This window comes from Varanus komodoensis, unplaced genomic scaffold (genome assembly GCF_004798865.1).
Source record: "Varanus komodoensis strain SLA01 unplaced genomic scaffold, ASM479886v1 scaffold80, whole genome shotgun sequence".
Taxonomy (NCBI): domain Eukaryota; kingdom Metazoa; phylum Chordata; class Lepidosauria; order Squamata; family Varanidae; genus Varanus; species Varanus komodoensis.
Genome location: NW_025336482.1, coordinates 1,911,076 through 1,934,117, shown reverse-complemented (window position 1 = coordinate 1,934,117; position 23,042 = coordinate 1,911,076). Strand labels below are relative to the sequence as shown.

The 23,042-nt window shown below is 58.6% G+C and overlaps 2 protein-coding genes across 3 annotated transcripts in view; one reads left to right on the top strand and one right to left on the bottom strand.

Annotated features, from left to right (window-relative positions):
* STK11 (serine/threonine kinase 11) overlaps window positions 1–20,751 on the top strand; it is a 40,290-nt gene extending 19,539 nt beyond the window's left edge. Inside the window, exons 5-10 of one of the 2 annotated variants that reach the window (XM_044456000.1) lie at window positions 1,383–1,519; window positions 1,627–1,754; window positions 6,973–7,030; window positions 10,805–11,010; window positions 17,860–18,092; window positions 19,978–20,751. In XM_044456000.1, coding sequence (XP_044311935.1) covers window positions 1,383–1,519; window positions 1,627–1,754; window positions 6,973–7,030; window positions 10,805–11,010; window positions 17,860–18,068 — 738 coding nt within the window. In that variant the 3' untranslated portion in view covers window positions 18,069–18,092; window positions 19,978–20,751. Of the gene's footprint in view, window positions 1–1,382; window positions 1,520–1,626; window positions 1,755–6,972; window positions 7,031–10,804; window positions 11,011–12,602; window positions 14,127–17,859; window positions 18,093–19,977 lie in introns of those variants that run through there. The other variant, XM_044456001.1, reaches the window with a different exon arrangement.
* Window positions 20,752–22,266: 1,515 nt separating this feature from the next.
* The window catches only part of LOC123036576 (CACN subunit beta associated regulatory protein), a 12,406-nt gene continuing 11,630 nt past the window's right edge, over window positions 22,267–23,042 (bottom strand). The window contains exon 10 of the mRNA XM_044455906.1: window positions 22,267–22,296. Coding sequence (XP_044311841.1) covers window positions 22,267–22,296 — 30 coding nt within the window. The remainder of the gene's footprint in view (window positions 22,297–23,042) is intronic.

The following is a 23,042-nucleotide window of genomic DNA, read 5'->3' as shown; positions in this document are numbered from 1 at the left end:
TCCTTCCATGCAAACCAGCTGATGCACCTAAGCGGGTTGCCAGTGAGAGAATTCCAGGGATTGCATTCCGGGAAAGAGAGGGAGGTGGGCTGCGTCCCTTTTGAGAGGTGTTTGGGGCTTCCCTTCGGCTTCTGGAGCCAGGACCTGACAGGGCAGGCTCTCTGCTGCTTCTATTTTTTTATCCCCCTTTTTTGTTTTAATTTTTTTAAATACAGAAAAAACACAAATACATAAATACAAACATCATAATATTAATAGTATTACACACAAAAACCCAACTAATGAATGAAAAAGGAAATAATACAGTGCCCCCACCACCCAGGAGACCAATAATACAATGGTACCTCAGCTCACAAACGCCTCAGTTCATGGCCGAATCGGGTCGCGAGCAAAAATTCCATAAAAATTTTGACTCGGGTTGTGAAATCCACATTGGGTGGCAACTGCCATTGTGGCCATCCCCCCCCCCCCCCCGGAAATGCCCCTGCAATCGCACTCATGCAGGGATGACAGGCACGATTGCGGTCGTGCTGGGGGGGGGGGATGGCTGTACTGGTGCTTGGGGTGGGTGGGGGGAAGATGGCTGTGATCTTTGTTGTTCTTTGTTATTTTGCCTCAAATTTTTCTGATTTAAAAATAATAGTTACAGATTAACCTTATTTACATTGAACCTTATGGGGAAAGATGACTTGGGTCGTGACCAATTTGGGTTATGACCAGAGTCTTGGAACGGATTAAGTTCGTGAGCCAAGGTACCACTGCACCTCCATTTTAATTCATATAATAATAATACATAATATATCCATCCCCTCCAAAAATTCATCTAATCTTGATTAGGCTTACAACCTTTACCTTCTATCAGTAGTGCTTTTACAAAATCTTCCCAAATTTCATTATATTTATTTGCTTCTATTAACCCTTTTTAAATGTTTATTTCTCTTGTCAGTTTATCATTAATTACCATATTCCGTATTTCATTATACCATTCATGCCTTTGCGTAGCCCAGTTCTGCTTCCAGTATTTAACTATCGCTAACCTGGCTGCCATTAGCAAACTTAGGATCAATTGTTTCTCAACTTCATTTATGTCTTGTTTTTGAATCAGCAGCAATAACACGATCTCTGCTGCAGCTTGCGTGGCCCTCTGGGTAGCTTGTGCTGGCCGCTTTCGGGCAACCCTAAGCCGACTAGGGGTTGGGTTGGCCTGAAATCCTCTTGGCTGGCGGGTGGGGTGGGGTAGAAGCCGGGATTTTGCCTCCTCAGTCCATATGAAGCAGCTCACTTTTCTCCGCCTGAGGCCCTGCAGCGGTTCCCAGGCACCTGCGCGGCACCTGGCAGGGGGCGCCACTGCGCTGACCCCTCCTCATCCTCCCTCCCTGTAGGCCTTGCACCCGTTCGCGGAGGACGATGTGTGCCGGACGAGTCAGGGGTCGCCCGCCTTCCAGCCGCCAGAGATCGCGAATGGCCTCGACACCTTCTCGGGCTTCAAAGTGGATATCTGGTCAGCAGGTGTCACGCTGTAAGTTCCCGGGAAACGTGCTGGTTTCCCGTCATGGCGGAGGGTTTGCTGCGGCCTTGGCCCCTTCAGTGGCACATTCAATTGCGTGCCTTTTCCCTTTTTTCCAGATACAACATCACAACTGGGCTCTATCCCTTTGAAGGCGACAATATTTATAAGTTATTCGAAAACATTGGGAAGGGGGACTACACGATTCCCGAGGACTGTGGTCCACCTCTTTCAGATCTGCTTAGAGGTGAGTGACCCTTTGCCAAAAGGAGGTGAAACGGGGGGCTGTTGCTTTGCTGCCCACCCCCACGGATGTCAGGGAAGTACCATTCAGTGGGAAATGGGTGCGCATATGTGTTTGCACCCATGTCGCTGCGCTCAGTCTTGCACGCTGTGCAACCGTCAGCGCATCAGTGCCGGGGCGAGTGCTTAGCGTAAGCGAATAATCTTGGCACACCTTGAGGACTAGCAGCTCGATACGCCTAATGGGCGAGCTGTCGCCTGGGCACATGCCTTGAAGAGGTGCCTGGCTGGCTGTTCTTAACACCAGCATCGCAGACTGGTTGGACCTCCCTGACTGAGCCATCTCGGCGAGTCTTGGGCAGCCGGGTCCCTTCCCACACGGCCTGGAGATGACAAGGCCGCTGCTGCGTAACTTCTCATGCTATGAGTATTACACTGCTCAATCGGCCGTGTTCTGAGGGAGGCGAGTTCTCCTTTTAAGTAAGGAGATTGCAGAGGGAATGGCTAAAGCCAGCAGCAAAACCCAAGAGCGAAGTGTGCATGTGCTTTTAATGAACGGGGGTGTTCTGAGCCTGAGATCCCAACACGAGGGGAAAAGACGCTGGCCGGAAACGGCGCTCCGAAGTTGTCGCTGCCTTTCCTGGGCTCTGCTCGGGATGCCAGCCGCTCGGAGCCCAAGCCGGCCTGCGGGCAGAGCCCGTCTCCCGCGCTACTGCGAGCGCTTCAGTGGGCGTTGCGATGGATCTGCTCTGGGAACCAGCCAGGGTTACTTTCGGGGCTAATTTCGGGGAGTTTGCAAAGCCAGCCTTCCCTCCGAGCAGGAGCAGGGCAGGCGCAAGCGTTGAGCCGTCTGGGGTCCTGCCCTCTTGCGGAAGAGCCTTGCCCGATCGTGCCCGCTGAGGAGCATCTCTGGTGCAGCCAGAGGCGGGTGGGGAAAACGAGAAGGGGTCTGGGCACAGGAGGCCTCTGAGCCCGCAGCCACCCCAGCGGGCCGGGAAAGAACCGGGCTGGGATCCCTGGAGAGCCGCTGCCAGTCTGTGTTGGCTGCTGGCTCAGCGGAGCGAGGGCCTGAGCCAGCGTGAGGGGGTCCAGGCCGTCCCGGAGCTGGAGGCCTCACGCCATCTCCCCTGCCCCACGCCCTGTCCCACCACCAAGGGGTGTGCGGCAAGTCCTTGGCTACCCTGCTTTGCCTCCCCGCTGCTTCCTGCAATGGCAGACCTGCTCCTGTCAGGCTCCGGCCTGGGCAGGACGCGCTTTCAGCAGGAACAGCCGGCGTTTGGGCGTGTGCTGCCCCCCCGCCAGCACAGTGCACCCCCCAGTGGCTCCTCTGAGAGGGGGTTCGAGGGTTTCCGCGCTGCAGCTGAGAAAGGGAAAGGAGGACGGGCCGTACTGGGGAAGTGGTGTGGAGGCATACATTTCCGGTGACAGCTGGGGGTCTTTCCATCCCCCCCCCCCCCCCCGGTAAGCCTTCCTTCTGGAATCCAGCAGCTCGGAGCCTCACCGGCAGCCGCGCCTCAGTGGAAGTGGAGGCATCTGGGGACCCTAGGAACCGAGAGTTGCCACCCCGCCCCCGTGCCATGGCGCCCCAGAACAGCCGTCCCCAGCCTGTGTGTGTGGCACGCCTGGTGTGCCGCACTCCATCTCCCACCACACGCAGCCAGCAGCGGCTGCTGGGAGTTGCACTCCAGCACCTCCGGAGGACCCAGATGGGAGAAGCGGCGCCGGCGGGCTGCACTTGCTCCACCTCTGCAGCAGGTGGCGCTGCAGGACCAAGGAACGGGCTCTGGCGGCCTGCAGGCAGGCCTGGCTGGGAGCCGGCACCAGACAACAAGCCCCTTCTCCCACTAGGCGCAGCTGCGGGGCAGCTGTCACCCCGCCCCGACACCACTTCCTCTGCTTTGGCGGTGTCTCCCAGCCGGCAGCACCTGGAAGCCCTCTCCCGGGGAGCTGGTGCCGGCCTCTCCCTCCTCATGCGTTACAGTCTGAGGGTTTCCACCCTGCCTCGTCCGAGAGGCTCGTGGCTAGCAATGGCGTGGGCGAACTCCAACGCGGGCAGCGATCCTGCCCTGCTGGGCTCCGGGAGGAATAAAGCAGCGGCTTGGAAGAGCCTCGCTTGGCTTCTTCTCGCTCCCTCCATCGAAAAGCCAGCCTGGACAGGACGGCCCTTTCCGTGCTTCCAGGGGAGGCTTTGCCGCGGGGCTTGGGTGAGGCTGCAGAGCGAGGGGGTTCCCACAGCCGGAGGGTTCAGGGTACCTGGGGGCTGCCGCCCTTTGCAAGGCCGAGCTTCACGTTCTCGACAGCCCCCTGGACGTAACATGACGCCGCAGCTGCAGGCCACCTCTCCCAACTCCCCACGGGCTCGCCTGCTGCCCCACACTCGGTGCTTCGCAGCCTTGTGTGGGGCCTACCCAAGCCGAGTGTTTCTACGTGGTTTTTTGTTTGCAGGTAGCTCAGTTGCAAGCAGGTAAAATGTGGGTGGTGCAAAAAAAGAGCAAAAGCAGGAAGAACACGTCGTAAAACACGCCCATGCAGAGAAGCCGTTTGCAACCCCCTTAACAACAACAAAACCGGAAGAGAATTTAATGCTTCCATTTCAAAGTGGAGCCATTTGTCCACCCGGGCGAGCTGGCGGATGAGTTGGACGGCTGTGGGCGGGGTGTGTGGTTCCAGCGACGATGAGCCTGTTCGCTCGCCCCTGAATCGCTCCCCCGGGTGCTCGCCCGGGTCTCGTGCACCCTCTGCGGGAGCCGTGAGGCCGGGCGGCTGAGCCTCCGCCGAGTCCACAGGCGTGCCCCCACCCCTTCCGTGGCTTGTGTCGGCATGCGGGGGGGCCGACGATCGATGCGTTCCTCCCGCACAGAGCTCTTGCCCACACAGACTTAGGAGGCTACATTGCCGAACAGCTCTGGCGATGGGCAGCGCCTCCAGTTTAGACTCGGTGCAAGGCGCTCAGCACTGCCGCTGGCTGGATAGGTGCCTGTGCGGGCACCTTGGGGAGGGGGAGATGCAGCGGCAGCATTCTGGGGCTGCAGCAGGTGGCCCAGGCCCGTGTCGGGTCCCCACCGGCACATCCGTCTGGCCGACGAGACCGCGGCTTCCCTGTCAGCCTTGCGAGGAGGGGAGGGCGGTGTGGGAAAGAGCAGCCTCATTGCCTCCTGGAGCGTGTGTTTACTTTCACGCCTGAGCAGGCCTTTTAGGACGCGGAGCTGCGGCCAGCAGGCGTCGGCGCACCTCCAGCCTGCCCGGCTCTGGCCACGGCCCACTCCCGCTGCGGAGCACCTGCTTCACCCTGTCCGCAGCCCCCTGGCTTGGGCCGCCCGCAGGGGAGCAGAGGAGCTGCCGCTGGGCTTGGGAGGGCTTCGAGCTCTCCTTCCCTCCTGCACGCCCCCACCCCTCCGGCAGCACAAGCCGCAGTGATGAAAGGTGCGTCAGGCAGAAGCGAGCCAGGAGAGATCGAAGCGCCTTCCCTGGCCAAATCGTGTGTGGGAAGCTGCTGACGCCACACGCAAGCGCGAGCCGTGCCTGGCCTCGTTTCTTGCCGCCCTGGTTGGTCGGCCAGCCGTGTTATGGCCGCATCCCGGCGGCATCCTCAGTTGATGCTGCTCGCTCCTCAGAAAGTGACGGCAGAACTGTGTGCGCCCTAGCCCTTTGCACCCCGAAGGGCCCCGCTCCTTCCGGAAGGGCTGCAGAAACCGCCCCGCTTGGGTGTGGCAGATGGAGCTGCCTTGGCCCCGGGCCGTGTGACCTGCAGCGTTGCTTGCTTTTCTTCAAGCTGCCCTTGCAAACCGTGGCGGTTCCTCCCCATCTTCCTTCTCAGAGATTCTTGTACATCCCTGGCTGGGGCCAGGCCGGGCTTGGCCAAGATCCAGGGCTCAGGTTCACAGGACCAAAAACTGAAACGTCACATGCAAGTTTACATAAACAGGCGTGTGCCGAGGGCCGTTCTTGCTAAGGATACCTCTCTGGGTAGACGGGGCAGGGAAAGAGCCTCGGGCAGGAAGATTCGAGAGGGGGTGGCAGCACGGGGCATGCTCTTCAGTGGGACCCTTAGGGCCCCCGGACCTGGATTTTGGCACGTGACCCTGGATGGCCGGGCGGCAGGGCAGGCGGCCACCCAGATGCTCGGAGCTCTGGCCCTACTGGAGGGAAAAGGCAAGCCCCTTGGCCTCCTCATCCTCCCTGGCCACTGGAGCGCTGCACCAAGACTCGGGAGGTTCAGCTCCTGGTCTCCACTTGGTCGCAGAGTGCCTTGTCTGCTCTCGGACTCTTGTACCAGCCTTCCTCGCAGGGCTGTTGTGGGAATAGAATGGGGCAGCATGCCTGTGGTCCTCCTTGCACGCCCTGCAGAAGGAAAGCTGGGGGGCATAACTGTGCTAGCGCATGCCAAGAAATTTAATAAGCCGTAACAAGTGCGAATGCAAATAGGAGTTAAAGCTCTTCCAATTAAAAGCGAACATAAAAGCTGTTAACGGCATGCTGTGGCATTGCATATCAGGTTAGAAACATGAGGCGGTCTAATGAGGGCAAGAGCCGGAGGTGAGAGGCTGAGCACAAGGGGGCTTTTGTCACCCAGGAGCGAGTTCCAGCAGCGCCGGAAGCGTTTGAGTGGGGGGCGGCTTGTGTCGGCTTACATTTTGGGTGTGACCCCTAAGGGTTGGTTAAGCAGGAAGAGGGAACCCTCGGGCTTTCCGCTCTCCTGTCTCCCCAGCTCCCCCATTTCCAGAAACCTATCCATGGGGGGCAGCTTTAGTGTAAACCAAGAATTGAGAGCCTCTTGAATCCACCCCATCTGCCCCCCACCCCCACATCCATGCCAGGGATTCTCTCCAGACTTGGAATTCATGCTTTGTAGCCAGTACTTTGTTCATTTAAAGGCATTAAACAGTCCCTTAATTTCTAAATGTTCCCAAGCATGCTTCGGCAGGGCAAAGGGCCTTGGCAGGGGCGTGCTGGGAGTTGTGTGGCTTTTTCCCCTACCTAAGTATGCGTAGGATTGTGGCCTCAATTTCAGTCACACTTCTGTGGAGGAGTTACCACCTCAGTTTCTCTTGTATCCTGTATTTTGTGCATGCGTGTGTGTTTGTGTGGGGTAACGTTTGTAGCTTTTCTTAACCAACTGACCATGGCTTAGTTAAAGTTAAATGTTTCCCGGCCCCTTTCTTTGCCCCGTCCTTCCTTCCTTCCTTCCTTCCTTCCTTCCTTCCTTCCTTCCTTCCTTCCAGGAATGCTTGAATATGACCCGGCCAAGAGGTTTTCGATACAGCAGATACGGCATCACAAGTGAGTGTGTGCGCTTCGCATTATTTTCGTTGTGTTTGTGACTTGGCTCGGGGTGTGCGCGCGCATGGTAATCTCTTCTTTCTTATCCCGGGAGGGGGCAAAGTACGCAGGCAGATGAGTAAGCCTATTTTTATTTACTAAACGTGCATCCGGTGCCATTTGTGCCTGAAAGCCTTTCAGGTCACTTCCAGTTCCTGCTTAGTGGAGAAGATAGACGGTCGATTGACCTAATATTTTAAAAGAACAAGAAATTGCATAATCGCCCTCAAAGCTCTGGGCGGTGGCGGTGGCGACAGGCGGCATCTCCGGCATCTCCGGACGGATGCAGCAGGCCCAGCTCTTGCATCCCTTGGGGCAAAGGACCTCCACCCTCCGCCTGCAGACTCGCTGGCCAGTGGGTGTGGCGGCTGGGACTGATGGGAGAGGGGATCAAAGCATACGGAAGGCAGCTGGCTGTCCTTAAAACCGGGAGTGGTGCTCTGCTTTGTTTCGGCAGCATCCTGGCAAGGGTTGCATGGGTGGGAGAAAGGGGGCGGGGCAGCATTGCTTGTGGGGAGCCCCACTGCTCCCCATTGCTGCCTCTGGGCCTGTCCAGCGAGCTGCCCTGCCCCTCCGCACCCCCCCGGGCTGCAGGCAGAGCAGGCCAGAGGCCCCTCAGGCAGGGGACGGGGCTGCAGGCGGGACAAAGGCGTGCGAGGCCAGGGGTCAGCCGCACGGGTCTGGTCCCCAGGAGCGTGAGCCGAGAACCGGGAAAGGGCGGCTGGGCTGCTGTGCCCCCTTCGTTGGGAAAGAAGGGCTGGGGCAAACCTGAAGGCCGCGGGGCAGGTTCGCTTCCACCTGCACTGGGGCGGGTCTGCGGCTTGGGGGTGGCGCCCCTGCCCTGCTCTCAGAAGGCCCTGGTTTCTGCCCTCCCCAGGCAGGGCTGGGAAGACGCCCACCTGACTCCCCAGAGAGCTGCACCTGCCGGCAGGCTTCCATGATCCTGGGCTACATGGACGAGGGGGCTGACCCTGAAGGGCAGCTTTCTCAGAACCCTGCTGGTGGGCCGGCCAGGTCCTCTTGGCTGCTCAGCTGCATCCCCCCAGGCAGGCAGCTCTGTAACATCCCACCCTGTAGGGCTGTTGTCGGGGGCAAAGGGGTGCAGGCATCCGGGCAGGGTGGAAAGGGCGCCATCAAAAGGCACGGCGTCTTTGAGGCTTCTGAGTCCGGTGCTTCCAGGGGCCAGGAATCGCCCGGCCGTCAGTGGCCAGAGGGTGCTTTGCTTGCTTCCCTTTTTAACCCCCCTCCCCCCCCACCGGATGCACTGTCAGGAGACGAGCTTGGAGGCCCTGCGGCTTCGGCTGGGCTTTGTCTGCAGGCAGATGGGGCGGGGTCCTTTCTGAAAAGCTGCTTCTGGGGTTCAGGCATCCCACCAGCTCCAGGCAGCCTTGCCCAACGCAGTCATGGGACGCCGAGCTGAGGAAAGCTGCCCAAGTACAGGAGAGAAGCCATCTCCGCCTGGCTTCGCCCGCCCGCCCTCCTCTCCTCCTTTTCATCCTAGCCGGCTCGGATGCAGATGCAAATGCAAATGTTGGAATATGATCTCCCAGAGGGCTCGAATCAATACTGCTCTGCAGGTTTCCGCTGCCATCCAAACCTATTTTTACTCCTTCAATAAGCAGGGCGAGGAGAGGGAGATGAAATTTAAAATGGAGCAGAACTCCTTCTTGCGGTCCCCTGCATGGCTCCTTTGCGGAGGAGCGGGGCATGTTGTGTTGTTGCCGCTTTTCATGGTGTGTAAATTCTGGGAGTAGCAGCCATCAGCTTTTGGAAAAGGATTACCTCCCCCCGCCCCCCGGCAAAAAAACCAGGATCATTTAAAAACCCGATCTCCTGGGTGCCAAAGGAGAGTATTTGCTGCAGGGAGGTGCGTGAGCAAGAGTGCTTTTGGGGGCGACCCTCTGGCTGGGCACACGGGCAGTTCCAGGCTCTGCAGCTGGGGTCTGCAGGCCGGGCTGGGGGACCCCCCACCCCAGTCCCCAGAGAATGGCTGGTGTTGGTGCAGCTTTGCAGGCGTCTCTCCCCGAGGAAGGAGTAGCCTTCTCGGGGTGGGCAGGCCAGCATGGATTGAACCTGGCCCGGAAGCCGAGTGAGGTGGGGCCTCTTGCTTATCGTTCTGTGCCACGGGAACAGGATCTGTCAAAGTCCTCCCCTTGGCGGAGGCAGGATGCCTGCCCCCCAGCTTCGTTTGGTTGAGGTGGGTGTCAGGCTAGGACCCACCCAGCTGCCGCCCTCCCTGTACCCTCCGTGCGGACTGGCGCTGGCAGGGCCCCTTCCCAGCCTTGCCTGCCGGCCTGGGGACCGTCCTTCTGCAAAGGGTGTGCTCGGCGGCTGAGCCGTGGCGAATTTTGTAGCTCCTGGAAACTCAAGTTGTACGGCAGCCTCTTCACGGCCTAACACCCGCCAGGCGTGTCGGGCTCCCTCACTGCCCGGCCAGCCAGTCTGGGAAGTGCCGAAGCAGGCAGCACACTCAAGTGGCAGGAAATTCAAAACGCAGAGCTGCAAATGAATCCCAGCCAGGGACTGGGAGGGAGCTGGCGGGGGACGCTCCAAGCACAGTTGTAGCAAACAGGTCAGAGGCTCAGGACCCGAATGGCAGTGACGACTGTTTCTGGGAAATCTGTTGCCTTCTCTGGCTGGCACCCACAGCCAAGCGGTGTTGGGAACTGGGTTTCGCAGCTCCCAGTGGCCACCCCCCCCCGCCCACTTCCAGCTTCCCTGAAAGTCCAGCCCAGCAGAGCTGCTGGGAAGTTGGACGTGCTGGAGAGCTTCACTGCCGCCCGTGTGCAGATGGCTGGATAGCCAGGGTGGGCAGAGGGAGGCATGGGGGTGGCCTACGGGTTCCCGGGGGTGAGGGGGCCCAGGTAGGTGCGTGGCACTGGCGCACCGTTCCCCCCACCCCCCAGGAAGAGCGGCTTTGCCCGAAGAAGAGAGGGCTGAAGGTGCCGTCCACGCTTGCATGGCTCTGCTGAACAACAATTCCTTTTTGTAGAGCGAGGGACTGGCGCAGGCTTCCTCAGCCTGTCCCACCCAGCATGGGGGTGATGGGCTTTGTAGTCCTATGCAGCAGGGGGAGACTAGGTTGCTGGGCTGGAATGAAGCTGCCTTCAGGGGAAGAAGGGCGAGCATGGCGGGAAGGACCGTCCGCGGCCAGCCACTGGGGTCTCTGGGCTGGACCTCCCTGCCCAGAGTCGGACGCCGCTGGCTCTGGAGTGGCCGCTGGCTTACTCTTCCCCAAACCTGGGGCGCATCTTCGGCAGACCTCTGGTCTGACGCAGCCCGAGGCAAGGAATGCGCGGGCAAAGCACGGGCCGTGGCACTCTGCGTGCAGGAAGCGGCGCTGGGCAGTGGAATGTGCCCCGCCGCCGATTCTTTGCAGGGCCCTGTGGAGAGACGGCCGAGCACAGAGGGCCGAGGAAGAATCCCTGCTCCTCTGGGAAATTGGCGGGCCTTAGAGGGTAGGGGAGGTAAGCCATGGGGCTGCTGGGAGGCCGTGCCCCGTGTCTCCCGGGAAGCAAAGCGTGACAAACTGAATCCCGTGCACGGAGCGGCTGCAGGGAGTCCGCTCTGCCCTTTCTGGCGGGAGAGAGCACGTGCAACGTTCTCCAACGAGAACGTTGGAATTGAGAGGTGTTGGTTTTTTCCTCCTCCCTCCTAACCCATTTTCCTCTCGTGCTGTGCCTCCCCACCGGGCGGATGTACCGTCCCGCTGCCGCTTTCCCTTGTGCTTCTCAGCTGGTTCCGAAAGAAGCACCCCCAGTCCGAGCCGGCAGTCCCCATCCCGCCCAGCCCAGAGACGAAGGACCGGTGGAGGAGCATGACGGTGGTGCCCTACCTGGAGGACCTGCACGGGTACAACGAGGAGGAGGAGGAGGACGACGACCTGAAGTGCGACTACCTGGAGGACGAGGTCATCTTCACTCAGGACTTCACAGTGCCAGGTGAGGGAGCCGGAGCAGCCGGGCGGGGGGCAAAGTGCCTCTGAGGCGCGTTAAAGCCGGCTCGCGGGCCCGGCCGGTCTTCGGAGCTCTAGCGGGCGCGGGGCTCCTTCCTCCCAGGGCAGCTGCAGGTCCCCCTTTCCTCTTGCAAGGGCCTCACGGCAGCCCTTTGCAGTCGCTGAGCGCAGGGCTGGCCAGGGAGCCTCGTGGCGTGCAGGGCCTCCCGAGTCCCGCGCCCACAGCTGCGCCACTCAAGCTGCCCGCTGCTGAAACGCTGGCACGCCGTTCCCAAAGGCAGCGTCCTCCAGAAGAGCTGGACTTCAGGCCCAGCATCCCCAGCCAGCTGAAGAGGTGGCTAAGCATGCTGAGGGCTGGAGTCCAGCGCCTCCAGAAGGCGCCGGCTTGGGGAGGGATGGCTTCACGGCTGGGTCCCGTGGGCCAGCAGCATGGCCAGGATTGGCGGAGGCCCGTCTCCTTTGAGGAGGGGCAGCTTTGCCACAGCGCCGAGCTTCCCAGCGGGGAACATCTGCACCTGCAGCTGGGGGGAAGTGGACTGCGCGTTCCCGCGGGTGGCACGGTAGAGGGGTAGGGGGTCTGCAGGGGGCTGGGGGCGGAATCATGACCGTAGAAGCTGCTTGGTAAGGGAAACGGTTGCCCAGAGGGGCGGGCGGGCGGGCGGGTGGGCTGTTTAGTCAGGGGGGGGGGGCGGCTGCCTGTCCCGAGCCCCACGCCGTCCGACAGGCCCGTCTGCCCCGTGCCGCCATGGCTGCGCATCCACTGCTAAACCCGGGAGGCGTCCCACTCCTGCCCACCGGGCCCCTGCCCTGCCCTGCCCTGCCGCCCACGCTTCCTGCTGCCCCCCGAGAGCCTTGGAGCATCTTTGGACCGGGTGGCGTGCGCAGGCGGGCTGACTGGTAGCTCCCAGAGCAAGCCTGAGAGGCCCCCGAGGGGGCCCCGTGCCTCCCCAGGAAGGAAGGGCAGGGCGTGCGGGGGTGGCGAGCGACGGGCAGAACTGAACCTGTCCCATGCCCTGCCCGCAGGTGATGCGGGATGCAGGTGGGCACACCTGACGGAGCCTTCTGCAGCCTGTGGGTCTTCTGTGCTTTAGAGGGCGAGTCCCCGCTCGGGAAGAGCCACTTCCGTGCAGCAGGTGGGCAGATGTCCATTTCTGCCTCATTTCCCTCTGCCGTAATTTGGGTACCTTTTGACATCTTCATTCCATTTTTAAAAATCTAAACAGAGAGGCTATTTCACATAATGGCAGCTTTGCTAATCAGAGAAGTGCAAGGAAGGCATCAGCCCCAGGCCGAGCCCCCCGAAACCCCTCGCAGTGGCGCATTAGCTCGCTCGCTTGCATGCCGTCCTCTGGCGAAGCATTCTCAAGGTGAAGCGGATCGGAAACGATCGCCGTTGCAGTCCAAGACCTCTGGGAACGCTGGCACAGGCCTCGTCCGCTGAGCACCCCATGTGACATCTCCTTGACCCGGTGTGGGGGGGCGACTGGGGAGTTGGGGGCTGGCCCCCAGCGCTGTCCGTGCAGTTCCTGTGCCCCTTTCCCCCCTCCTCCTGATTTGCTCCCTGTTGCATCTTCTCAGGTGAAAGCGAGGCAGGGTTTAGAGAGGAGGAGAGCGCAGATCAGGAAGGATTGCTGGCGTACCTGTTCGGAGAAGGAGATGTGGAAAGCAGCGCGGAGGAAGGAAGGCTCACCAAGTTTAGCTTAGGTGACGAGACAGAGCCCGAGGAAGACGAGAGAGACGCCTGGTTCCCTTCCACCTAGAACGGTGTGGGCTTTGCTGGCGCCAGACCGTGCTCGGTCTGTGCTTCTCGCAAAGCCCGCCCCAGCGCTCCCCACTGAGCTTGGACTGTAACTCCCACCCACCCTGGCCGTCGGCTGCAGGGGAGCAGAGCCCAGCCAGATCCAGAGGCCCAGCCTGCCCCTCCCTTTCTCAAAGCACAAGGCAGCAGTGAGCAGCTGTGGGGGGGTGGCCACCCCCCTCCCCGTCCCTTCTGCAGGGCACAGAGGGGAAAAAGCGAAAATGGCACTGGTCGCTCGCAGACGAGCAGAACCGAACCGTTCCTCCGATTCGGTGCGGTTTGCTTTCCCCTCACCTGCATCTCGAGCGGCCACACTGCTCTGCAGCCCAGAGCCACGTTGCGCCAGAGCTTCACGATTCCACCGCCGCCTGGCCGCCGCCCTGTGGGGCACCCGGTTGGGGACGGCGGTCTCCTCTCTCCTGAGCCACCGCGGCGGCGTGTGCGCAGCGCACTTCCCTCCCAAGCACGGGGTGCGTGTGAAGGGTGCAGCTGCAGCTTTTAAGAGCTCCCATTAGCTCCTCTTGTGCAAACGGCTGCCATTTCGGGCCCATTCAGAGCTGTCAGTCAGCGGGTTTGACGCACCACTTGGGGAAGGTGGTGGCTTGATCCGCCGTCTCTCCCGGGTAGCGCGAGCTCCGGGGGCCCCCCCTGCCCTGCCCACGCAGCCGTGTTCGTCCTTTTGTTCTGCCCCCCGTTTTCGCCATGTTCAGGTTTTTGAGAAAAGTGGTTCTTTGCAACCTTTCCCGACCCTCGTAAGTAGTAAGCGTTGGTGTGAACAGCAAAATAAAGTGGTTTTCCCCGCTTCCTCGTTTTCAAAGTGCTGCTCTCATTCAGAAGGCTCTGCAGCCTGGCCGGCTATCAGGGAGCCCCAGCTGTGGAATTTTAAATCAGGCAAACATGGGCACCCACCTCTGGAGCAGCCTGGATCAGGCCTCAGCGGCTTAGCGTGCCTGCTGCGGCTTCCGGCTGGAGAACGAGATGTCCCGGGCGGAGCCTCTGGTTCCCCGGCCCAGCTCTGCCGGGGCTCTGCCTCGGCTCACAGGGAGCATCCGGCATGGGCGCTGCGTGTTCGGGAAGATGCAGAGCGGGGTGCTGAACCTCGTCATCTCTGAGTGCCACACTCGATTTTCGAGAAGCTCTTGGGGTGCTGCCTGCCAAGCTGCAAGTTGAACGCCCCCCCCCCCCACTTCAGCTTAAAGCTCTTGTGAGCTGAAGTCTTGGCGGGGCCGTTTCAGCCTTCAGGAGGTGCATTGAACCGGGGTGGGGGGGCTGAAGGTTCCTGCCGGGGGGCTCAGGAAGGTGTTTCCAGGAGTCCCAGGCGGCTGGGCTGGAAGGGAGTCCTCTGGGGGACGGGTGCAGAGCCGGGGGTGTTCCGCCCGGGGAAGGGAGGGCAGTGCGGGATGGGGGGGGCGGTTGCCCTCGTGAGGTCCCTGCTGCAAGGAATGGCAGGGGCCCTTGTCTGCTGCTGCCCCAGAGGGTGGGCCTGGACCAAAGTCGCATTTTCAGGAGGGTGGGGTTTTGTATGGGTGTCAAGAAAGCCTTCCTGGCCGTAACCGGGTGGAAGGACTCGCGGGGGGGGGGGGGGCGGAGCAGGAGGGGAACCGAAGCCAGGGATCCGACGCTACAGAGGCCCTCACCCCCAGGCTTTTATCCCCACACCGGGAATTTTATCTCCGCGAGTGCAGCGGGTCGGGCACGCAGCATCCGAGAGATTCAGGGCCCCCCACGAAAGCGCGGGAGGTCCGGTGTGCGTCTGCCACCCCAACACCACCGCTGCCTCCTCCCGAGCAAAACAAAACCGAAGCGTGTACAATCGATTCCCCCGCAATGCGCGCGCATGCGTCTGGGCATCCATGTGCGCACACACGCCCCAAGCAGCCTCAGAGGGAAGAAGCCTGGTGAGTCACAGGCGGGGGAGGGGCTCATTAAGCTTCCCTTTGATCAGAGGAAGAAGGCAGAATGAAGCTCCTGGCTGCTCCCCCCCCCCCCCCCCCCCGCCCAGCATGCTTTCTCCCTCTGAAACCCTAGTTGGAGATGGGTGTTGCTCGCCCGGGTATTCGAATGCCTCCCTCCCCATCAGGCAGACGGGAAGACCTTACCCAAAGCAGATGTGGGAAGGGCTCGCTCATCTCTCGGGAACCTGGTGCCCCCTGGGTGCATCGAGTGACCATCTCCATCATCCCCATCCACTGAAATGGCCATCCAGAGCACCTGCAGGGCAGGAAGCTGAAGCAGGGCAAATAACTCCCCCTTGGGGGCAGCTGCCACAGCCCTTTCTGCCTTCCTTCCTTTGATTAAAAGGTGCATAAACCAGAGCTGGCAGGCTCTTTGCGCCCAGCCTAATAGTTTGGGGGGGGGGCGCTATTGGGGAGCAGTTCATCTGGCTTGCAGTCCTTTTAGACACTGCATTTGGAGGTGCTTTAATTATGTGCAAAAAATAAATGAGCGCGGAGAAAAATGGTAGGGGGCAGGTTCCTCTTGCCCACCCGTGGCTGCAGGCTTGGGGGTGAATGTGTGGAGCCCAGATTGCAAGGTGTGTGTGTTGGGGGCGGGGCTGCCGAGCCAAATGGCACGATTCGGCCAGGTCCAAAAGGCTCCTTCAGCTCATGGATCCAAGTTAAATAGTTGGAGGGCAGAACTGGCGCTGTGGGTGGGGTGCCGGGTATTATTGGCGGCATCCTCATCCTCGCTTGGTGCCTCTTCCTCCCTTCCACCAAGGAGCTCAGGTCCCGGGCAGTGGGCCCTCCCCTCCACAGTCATATCTTCACAACAGCCTTACCAGGTAGGTTAGGCAGAAAGATTGGCCTTGCTCGAACTCCGGCTGCATTGCTTTTCTATCCACCCCCCCACACAGTTGGCCTGCAGAGCGCTGCTTTCTCTTCACAACAACTCCCCCGTGAAGTAGGTTAGGCTGCAAGAGGGAGCCACTGGCCCAAAGTTGCCTGGGGGGCTTCGTGGCTGGGGGCACCACAGCCTCGTTTTCCCAGGCCCCCATTACAGGGATCGTGCAGTGCCAAGCCCCCCCCCCCCCCGGACTGGGGAGGCTTCTTCAGCTGAACCCTCTTTGGCTTGGGTGTGGTGCAGGTGAAGAGTATTTATTTATTTATTAAAACATTTCTATGCTGCCCCTTGCCGAAGCCTCGGGGTGGCTCACAACACAAAATAAAATACAAAAATAACAATATAAAATTAACAATATAAAATAAATAACAATATAAAAGAAGTCGCCCTGGCCAGAGTAGCAGCTTGAGGGACTGCAGCCAACAGCCTCCTGGCCGGCCAACAGAAAAATGGCAGCCCTGAGGTAGAGGAGGACCCGGGGGGGGGGGGTAGCATCTTGCCTCGTGGCCCTCCAGCATATGAGCCTGGCACCCAGGGGCCTTCTGCATATCTGGGGACCATCAAGTCAAGGAGGAAGAGGAGGTGCAGCTGCAGAGCCCCAAAATCCAGGGCCTCTGCACATTGGGAATTCAAGGCACCTGTGTGGGATTTCGCATGTGTTGAACAAGTCCTCTTTGGGTTGGGGTTGACAGATTTCGCTTTTATCCCAGCCTTCTGGAGGGAAGCAGCCCCCATCCCATGGCATCGCAGTGTCATGTTCCATTTTATTTCCCCCCGATGGTTTGCTTCCCATCTCATGTCCTCCTATTTTTTGGTCTTCCTCCCCCGTGTGTCCCAGATGGGTGCTGATGGCAGCAGCCACGAGCCGAGCCGGCGATGGCTGTGACGCTCGGCCGTTGGAGTGCTGAGGCAGAAGCAATGCTTTTGCATCCCTTGGCAAAATTAGACATAATCGTCCAAGCATCGTGCCCTTGCTTTTTATTTTATCTCATTTTTGCTGCTATTGCCTCTGAGTCATCAGGCTCAAAAAGCCCTGTCGTGTTGCGTTTCTTCTCCATGAAAATGAGCTCGGCAGAATCCTCTTGTGGTGTGGGGAGACACGAGCCTGCTCTAAAGAGGGCATCGGAAAACGAACGTAATTTTGCAGAAACTTCTCAAGTGTGCTGTTTACGACTGTAAAAGCTCCTACCGCTGGCCAAAGGGCCGCATCATGGTAATGAGGGGGTAATTATCGGGGAGGGGGGTGGCTTTGCTAAATTAATGCTGGAAAGAAAGAAATGGAGGTCAGGTCAAGACATTCCGAAAAACTGTTAGGAGTGGACAAGCTGACCCAAAATGGAGCAATTTCAGTCTGGGGGAAATTACATTAATGTGACAAAAAGGCTCCCATTTGTGGGGGTGATTTTAATTAAATGTTCTCTCCGCCGAGCTACAGCTGAAATGGCAGATGCATGGCTCCCGACGGGGTCAACGAGGCCAGCTGCAAGCTCCCCCCACCCCCAGCCTCATTTGCAAGCCTCCCAGTGCCCGCCTGTGCTGCTTTTCCAGCTTCGGTCCCCGGCTGAGCATTGCCCTGGGAAATGCAAAATGGAGGTTCACAAAACCAGTTTTGGACACCTGTGTAAGGCCTTGCTAGTTGTCCTGGCATTCCAGTTGTCTGCACCAAACCCAAGTACCCGTTTCCGGTCATTTTTCCTGTTAAATGAGTCTGTGTGCTCCATCTTTGGGATTCAAATAGATGGCTTGCTTGGGAGCTGGGTGGGTGAGATCTCGCGAGCTTGGACCCCCCGGGGCTGGCTTTCCTGCAGCCAAAGTCTTTTCAACATGGCGTGTCAGTCGTGTAGACAAATGCTTCAATTCTTGTGCAGGGCAAGGGTGTCCTTTAGAAAACTCACTGCTCTTGTCGTTAGCCAAATCAAGCTGGCATGATGGGGCTCGTAGATGAAAACTTCTGAAAAGGCACCAACCCACCAGATGGGTTTTTTCCACGTGGCCCTGCTCCTTTGGCCTTCAGTCCCACCCACCCCCGGATGTGGCCCCCGAGGGTGTCTTTGGGCTGAGAGAGGTTCTGCACCCCGTGTTAAACCACCGAGCACGGGCCTGGCTCTGGAGGCAGTGGCGGGGTTGGGCATTCGTGGGTGAGTCCGCCAGCAGAAGGGCAGATTTCTGCAGTGGTTCTGTGTTTGGGCCTTGCAGGACAGGTGCCTGATGCGGAAGCTCAGCAGAATGGGCAGAGCCGCAGCCGAGGGCTGCCCAAACCGGTCTGCATGAACGGGACAGAGTCAGGCCAGTTGAGCAGCAAGACGAAAGGCGAGCGGCGGGCGAGCGCCTCGTCCAACCCTTCCCGCAAGCCCTCCTCTGCCGGCAGCAAAATCCGCAAGCTTTCTACCTGTAAGCAACAGTGATTTGGGGCCCGTGGCCCGCCACAGGTGCGTAGCCTTTCCTTCCTAAGCTAGGAGGTGGCAAGCCTGCCCGTGGGTTTTCTTTGAGACTTAGCAGGGGCAGCTGGCCAGGCAGAACAGCCTCCTGACCGTTCCTCTCTGGTTTGGTTCCTGAACCCAAATCCAACCAAGCAGTGTGGGGCTTGGTACAGCCAGTGTGTGGAATGGAAGAGGGGACATGGCGAGGGGCAGCGTCTGCTTTACGGAGCTGATAGGGTTCTGAGCAGTGAGAATCGCATCAGTTATCCGAAAGATACTCTGACCTTAATCCGTGCTAGATTGTACATTATGGTGGGACCAGGCAAAGCTCAGTATAGGTAGCTAGCCCACCGGGGAGGCTGCGGCATGTTGCTTCTTGAACCGACCATCTGTCCCTTCCCTGCTTCCCAGGCCCCTTTTTAAGCTGCCACTGATAGCCCTACGCGAGCAGGGTCCTTCTGACCCAGTGTGGCAACCTTGTGGGGCAGAGAACCGGAGCCCTCCTTGTCACAGCTGTCAGCCCACTGCATCGTCTCGGGTCTCCTAGGGACTGTTTGAGTTCTGGCTTAGAATAAAACATAAAAAGGGAGGCTCATAATAACTCATTTTGGATCCTACCCAAGGATAATTTTTGATGTGCCAAGGCCTGGATCTGTGGGGAAAGCTGAGCTGAGTGTGGATACTTCTGGGGGCGCGCTGTGAAAGCGAGGGGGCCCCCAGGGCCACGTGCCACATCCGGATGACGTCCACTGCTGCCTCCCCCCCGCCCCTTCTCTTTTCCATCCCTGCAGATGGGTGGAAGATCTCTCTCCTTTGTCATTCCCGGCCCTGCTAGCTCAGCCGTAACCAACCCTCCTTCCTGGCTGCTTCTGCACGGCTCTCCTGATTCATAAGCGCATCTCGAAAAATGATTCCTCTGCCCGCCCCCGCCTCGGCTGGCCTCTGGCCGTGCCACGCACACGCAGCCGGCGCTGGGAGCCTTGGCTTCTGCTCAGGCCTCCTGAGTCCGTTTTGTAGCGTTCCCCCGCCTGCCTTCGCAGCAGCCAGGCCGGCATTCAAAATTAATCCTCAGAGAGCTTTGTCAGTAAGGTTCATTTTAAACGCAAATGATTCTGTACCTCTGCAAGATCCTAAAATATATTTGTCGAGAGAAGTCGGAAGCTTGCTGGGAGGTGGCATCTTATTCAACCCTGAGGCAGAAGATTCCTAGAAAAGTTTAGACAGAATTTCTAAAACTGCAGCAACCTGCTCAGAGACCTCCAGTTCTAGGATGCAGCTGCAAGGGAACTTCACCCTGCCATGATGCTTTGAGCCCCTGCCTCTCAGCCTGGCCTACCTCACAGGGTTGCTGTTGTGAGGATAAAATGGAGACCTTTACAAAGCTGCGTTGGTTTCATGCAGGGAAAAAGGCAGGGTAGTTAAGAAATAAAATCAACAAACTTCTCTTACCATCAGACATGCTTTTTGTTTCCCCTGATGGTGGAAATGGTTTCCCTAATCATTTGGAAATGATTAGGGGATGGCGGAAATGGTTTCCCCTAATCTGCCCAGCGGCCTCTTGGTCTAAGGACTGGCACAGAACACGTTTCCATTGTGTGCCCTGTATCCTATCCTGTACAACAATCTCTCAGGGATGTGGTGGTGGGGTGACTTTTGGCTGCCTCAAGGGGCATGTTTGGAAGAAAGGCACAGTTAAATCAACCCAATGAAATGTTGGCCTCTCCTTGGAATGAGCCCACCAGGCTCCTCAGCCTCTCCTTATGGAAAGGACTGGGGGACTCACCCCAAGCTCCTGAGGCCACATGCTGCCCTTCCTCGAGGTGCTCCTGCGAGGCTCCGGCGGAAGGAGCCAAGCTAGCAGGGCGTGCTCTCACTTCTCTTTCACCGTCCGCAGCCACAGCCCCGTCGTGTGTGGTCCCAGTGGCCACCGGCATCCTCCTCATCCTCATCGCCTCCTCCTGGCCCCTCCTCTCCCCTTCCGCCCCAGAGCGACGATCCATCGAACCCGCTTGCAACGAAAGCAAGACTGAGAGAGAAGACAAGGAGAACCCCTTTTGCTCGCAAGAGCGGGACAAAGCCGCCACGGACGTCCACGCTCCGCCAGCCACTCTTGGCGAGGTCTTCCTATGCCAAAGTTTGTCTGCGTTGTCAACTCTCTTTTCCGGGCGATTGTTGCCGGGACTGTCACGGGGGCTTCGGTGAGGTGGGGGGACAGGATGGGAAGGTAGGCTTGGGGGCCAACTCCTGTGTTGCCTTCCCAGGTGTGTTTAGAAATTTTGCAAGCCATCAAAACGCACTTTATGTAGTAGACTACTGTTATAAAATATATATATATTATATTTTTTTTCCTTTTTGCCCCCCTCCCCCCCGTCCTGTTCCTCCCTGCCCCCATTTGCTTTGGTTTATACTTGCGATATCTCTAGAGACTTAACCTTTACACATTGTGATGTGTTTGAGGCAAAAGAGGGGAGGGCACGGGACATTAAGAGGGGTTTAAGGGGAAAGGGGGGGATTCAAACCGGTATTTAAAACCAACCAACAACCACCACGCTCTATGAAAGCAAAAATGTGCATGCTGTCTCTAAGGGCTGGAGCAAAGGGAAAAACGAGTGCTTTTTTTTTCTTTTTCTTTTTTAAAAAAGAAAATAAAGTTGAAATGGAGAAACCAGGTTTTGGAGCCTGTTTGTGTGACTTGCGGGGGGTGCGGGGAGGTCGTGTGTCTGGAAAACCTCCTGGTCTTTCCGGCTGTCCCTCCTGCACTGATCCAGCCCCACGTGGCCAGCACCGAGGGATGGTACGATCGCAGGTCCCGCTGCTGAGAGTCCACCGGGTGCGCCCCTCTCTACCAGTGCAACAGCGGCAGCGAGAAGAGAGGGGCGGTCCCCTTGCGCTGTAGATCGTGACCTTCCAAGACGAGCAGGAGGAGTCAGACCAGCCGGTGGTCACGGCAGTGAAATGGTCAGCTCAGCAGAACCCGTGAGGCCTGTGGAGTCTGAGGGTCTCCAAGCTTGACCTCGGCGCTGGGCATGTGCTGATGCAGGCAGAGCTGCGTGATGCCCGCTGGGTGTCTCTGTCTCTTTTCGATTTATATCCTGCCTTTTTCCTACAAAGGGCTCAAGGCAGCTTACATCATTCTCCTCCTCCATCTCATCCCCACAACAACCCTGTGAGGTAGGCTGGGCTGAGAGTCTGTGACTGGCCCAAAGCCACCCAGTTGGCTCCATGGCCAAGCGGGGACTCGAACCCGGATCCTCTGAGTCCCAGTCCCATGCTCTTAACCACCACACCACACTGGAGTGTTGCCTGGCCCCCGCAGGCGAGAGCTTTGTGCAGAGTTGTGGTGGTCCAGAGGAGGAGGGAACGTTTAGGAGGAACAAGAGCGGAAGCAGAGCGTGGGCTCCTCGGTGCTCCTTCGGCTTTTGGGGAGGGTGGGCGGGGGCCAATCCTGCAGCTACAGAGCACCCAGTGCTGCTAGGCCTGCTGTGCTCCTGACCCCGTGCCTCGGTCCCTGGCGGACTCTGGTTTGCTGGGTCCTGGTAGCAGCCGATCGAAAGGCCAGCCTGGGCGGCTGAGAGGGACCAGTGTCTGACCCAGCGCTGTTTCTGCAGGCCTACTCGGAACAAGGCCCCCTGGTTCCTCATAGAGCAGGAGGTGTCGGGCGGTGGTCTTTGGGGACAGTCTTGCCCGCCCCCTGATTTTGAGGGCTGCCTAGCCATGCTCAACACCCAACCGACTTGGCACCCGACTTCAGCTGCTGGGAAGAAACTGTGTCGGGGATGCTTGGTTATTGTCTTTTGGATCTCTGTCCTCTGCCTTAGAGCACCCGTGTTGGACTATGTGTCCCCTTATCCCCAGCCACTTGATGGGAGTTGTGGTTGACACGTCTCGAAGGCACCGGCTTGGAGAAGGTCCTGCAGAAATTGCAGGAGCCAACCATTCATGTCTACTTTTAATGGAAGGCAGAACATGGATCTGTCTCAGCCTGTTAAAAATTCAGCAAATTTAGAAAATATCCTCAGAGAAGGACATGGAAAGGCATCCATCTGTAATAGGGGCAGCACACTTTGCACATGCTCAAAAGCTATGCACAAAGACTGAAAGGAGCAGCTGTTAAAGGGAGCTTTGGGTCTGATGTTGTTGCCTTTCAGTTTGGTGGTGTGGGAGGAGGGCTGGGGGTGGAATCCTAATTCTGTGCCTGCTGCAGCCAGATTTCCTGGAAGGTAACAAAAGGATATCAGGAGCAACAAAAAGGGCCTCTATCAGCATGTAAATAGGAAGAGGAAGGGGAGACAAGTGGTGGGACCACTAAATAAGGAGGAAGGGGATCCAGTGACTGATATGAGGGAACAGGCACAGATGCTAAATGACTGTTTTGCCTCCGTGTTCTCCCCAAAGCAGGACGGGGGAGATCCACATAGGAGATCAGATGAGGCTGGGGACTTAGGGGCACAGATTAGTAACCCCCCCACCCCAGAAGTCAAGGGGCTCCTCAGGGCACTGGACATTACAAAGGTGCCGGGCCCTGATGGGTTACACCTGAGAATGCTCTGAGAGTTGGCAGGGGTTCTCTCACGCCCGCTGGCCTCCATTTTTGAGGCCCCCGTGGAGAATGGGTGAAGTCCCAGAGGACTGGAGGGTGTCGTCAGTGGTCCCAATTTTCAAAAAGGGTAGTAGAGGGGACATGGGGAATTACCAACCAGTTAGCCTCACGTCCATTGTAGGAAAAACAATGGAAAGGCTCATAATAGAGAGAGATCTAGTGATGCTAGATAGGGAAGGGAGGCTGGCGGCCACACAACACGGCTTCCGCAAAAACAGGTCCTGCCAGACAAACCTTGTGGAATTCAATGACAAGGTTTGGGGGTGGCTGGATGGAGGGCATGCAGTGGATGTGGTTTACCTGGATTTCAGCAAGGCCTTTGACAAAGTGCCCCATGATATCCTGGTGGAGAAACTGAG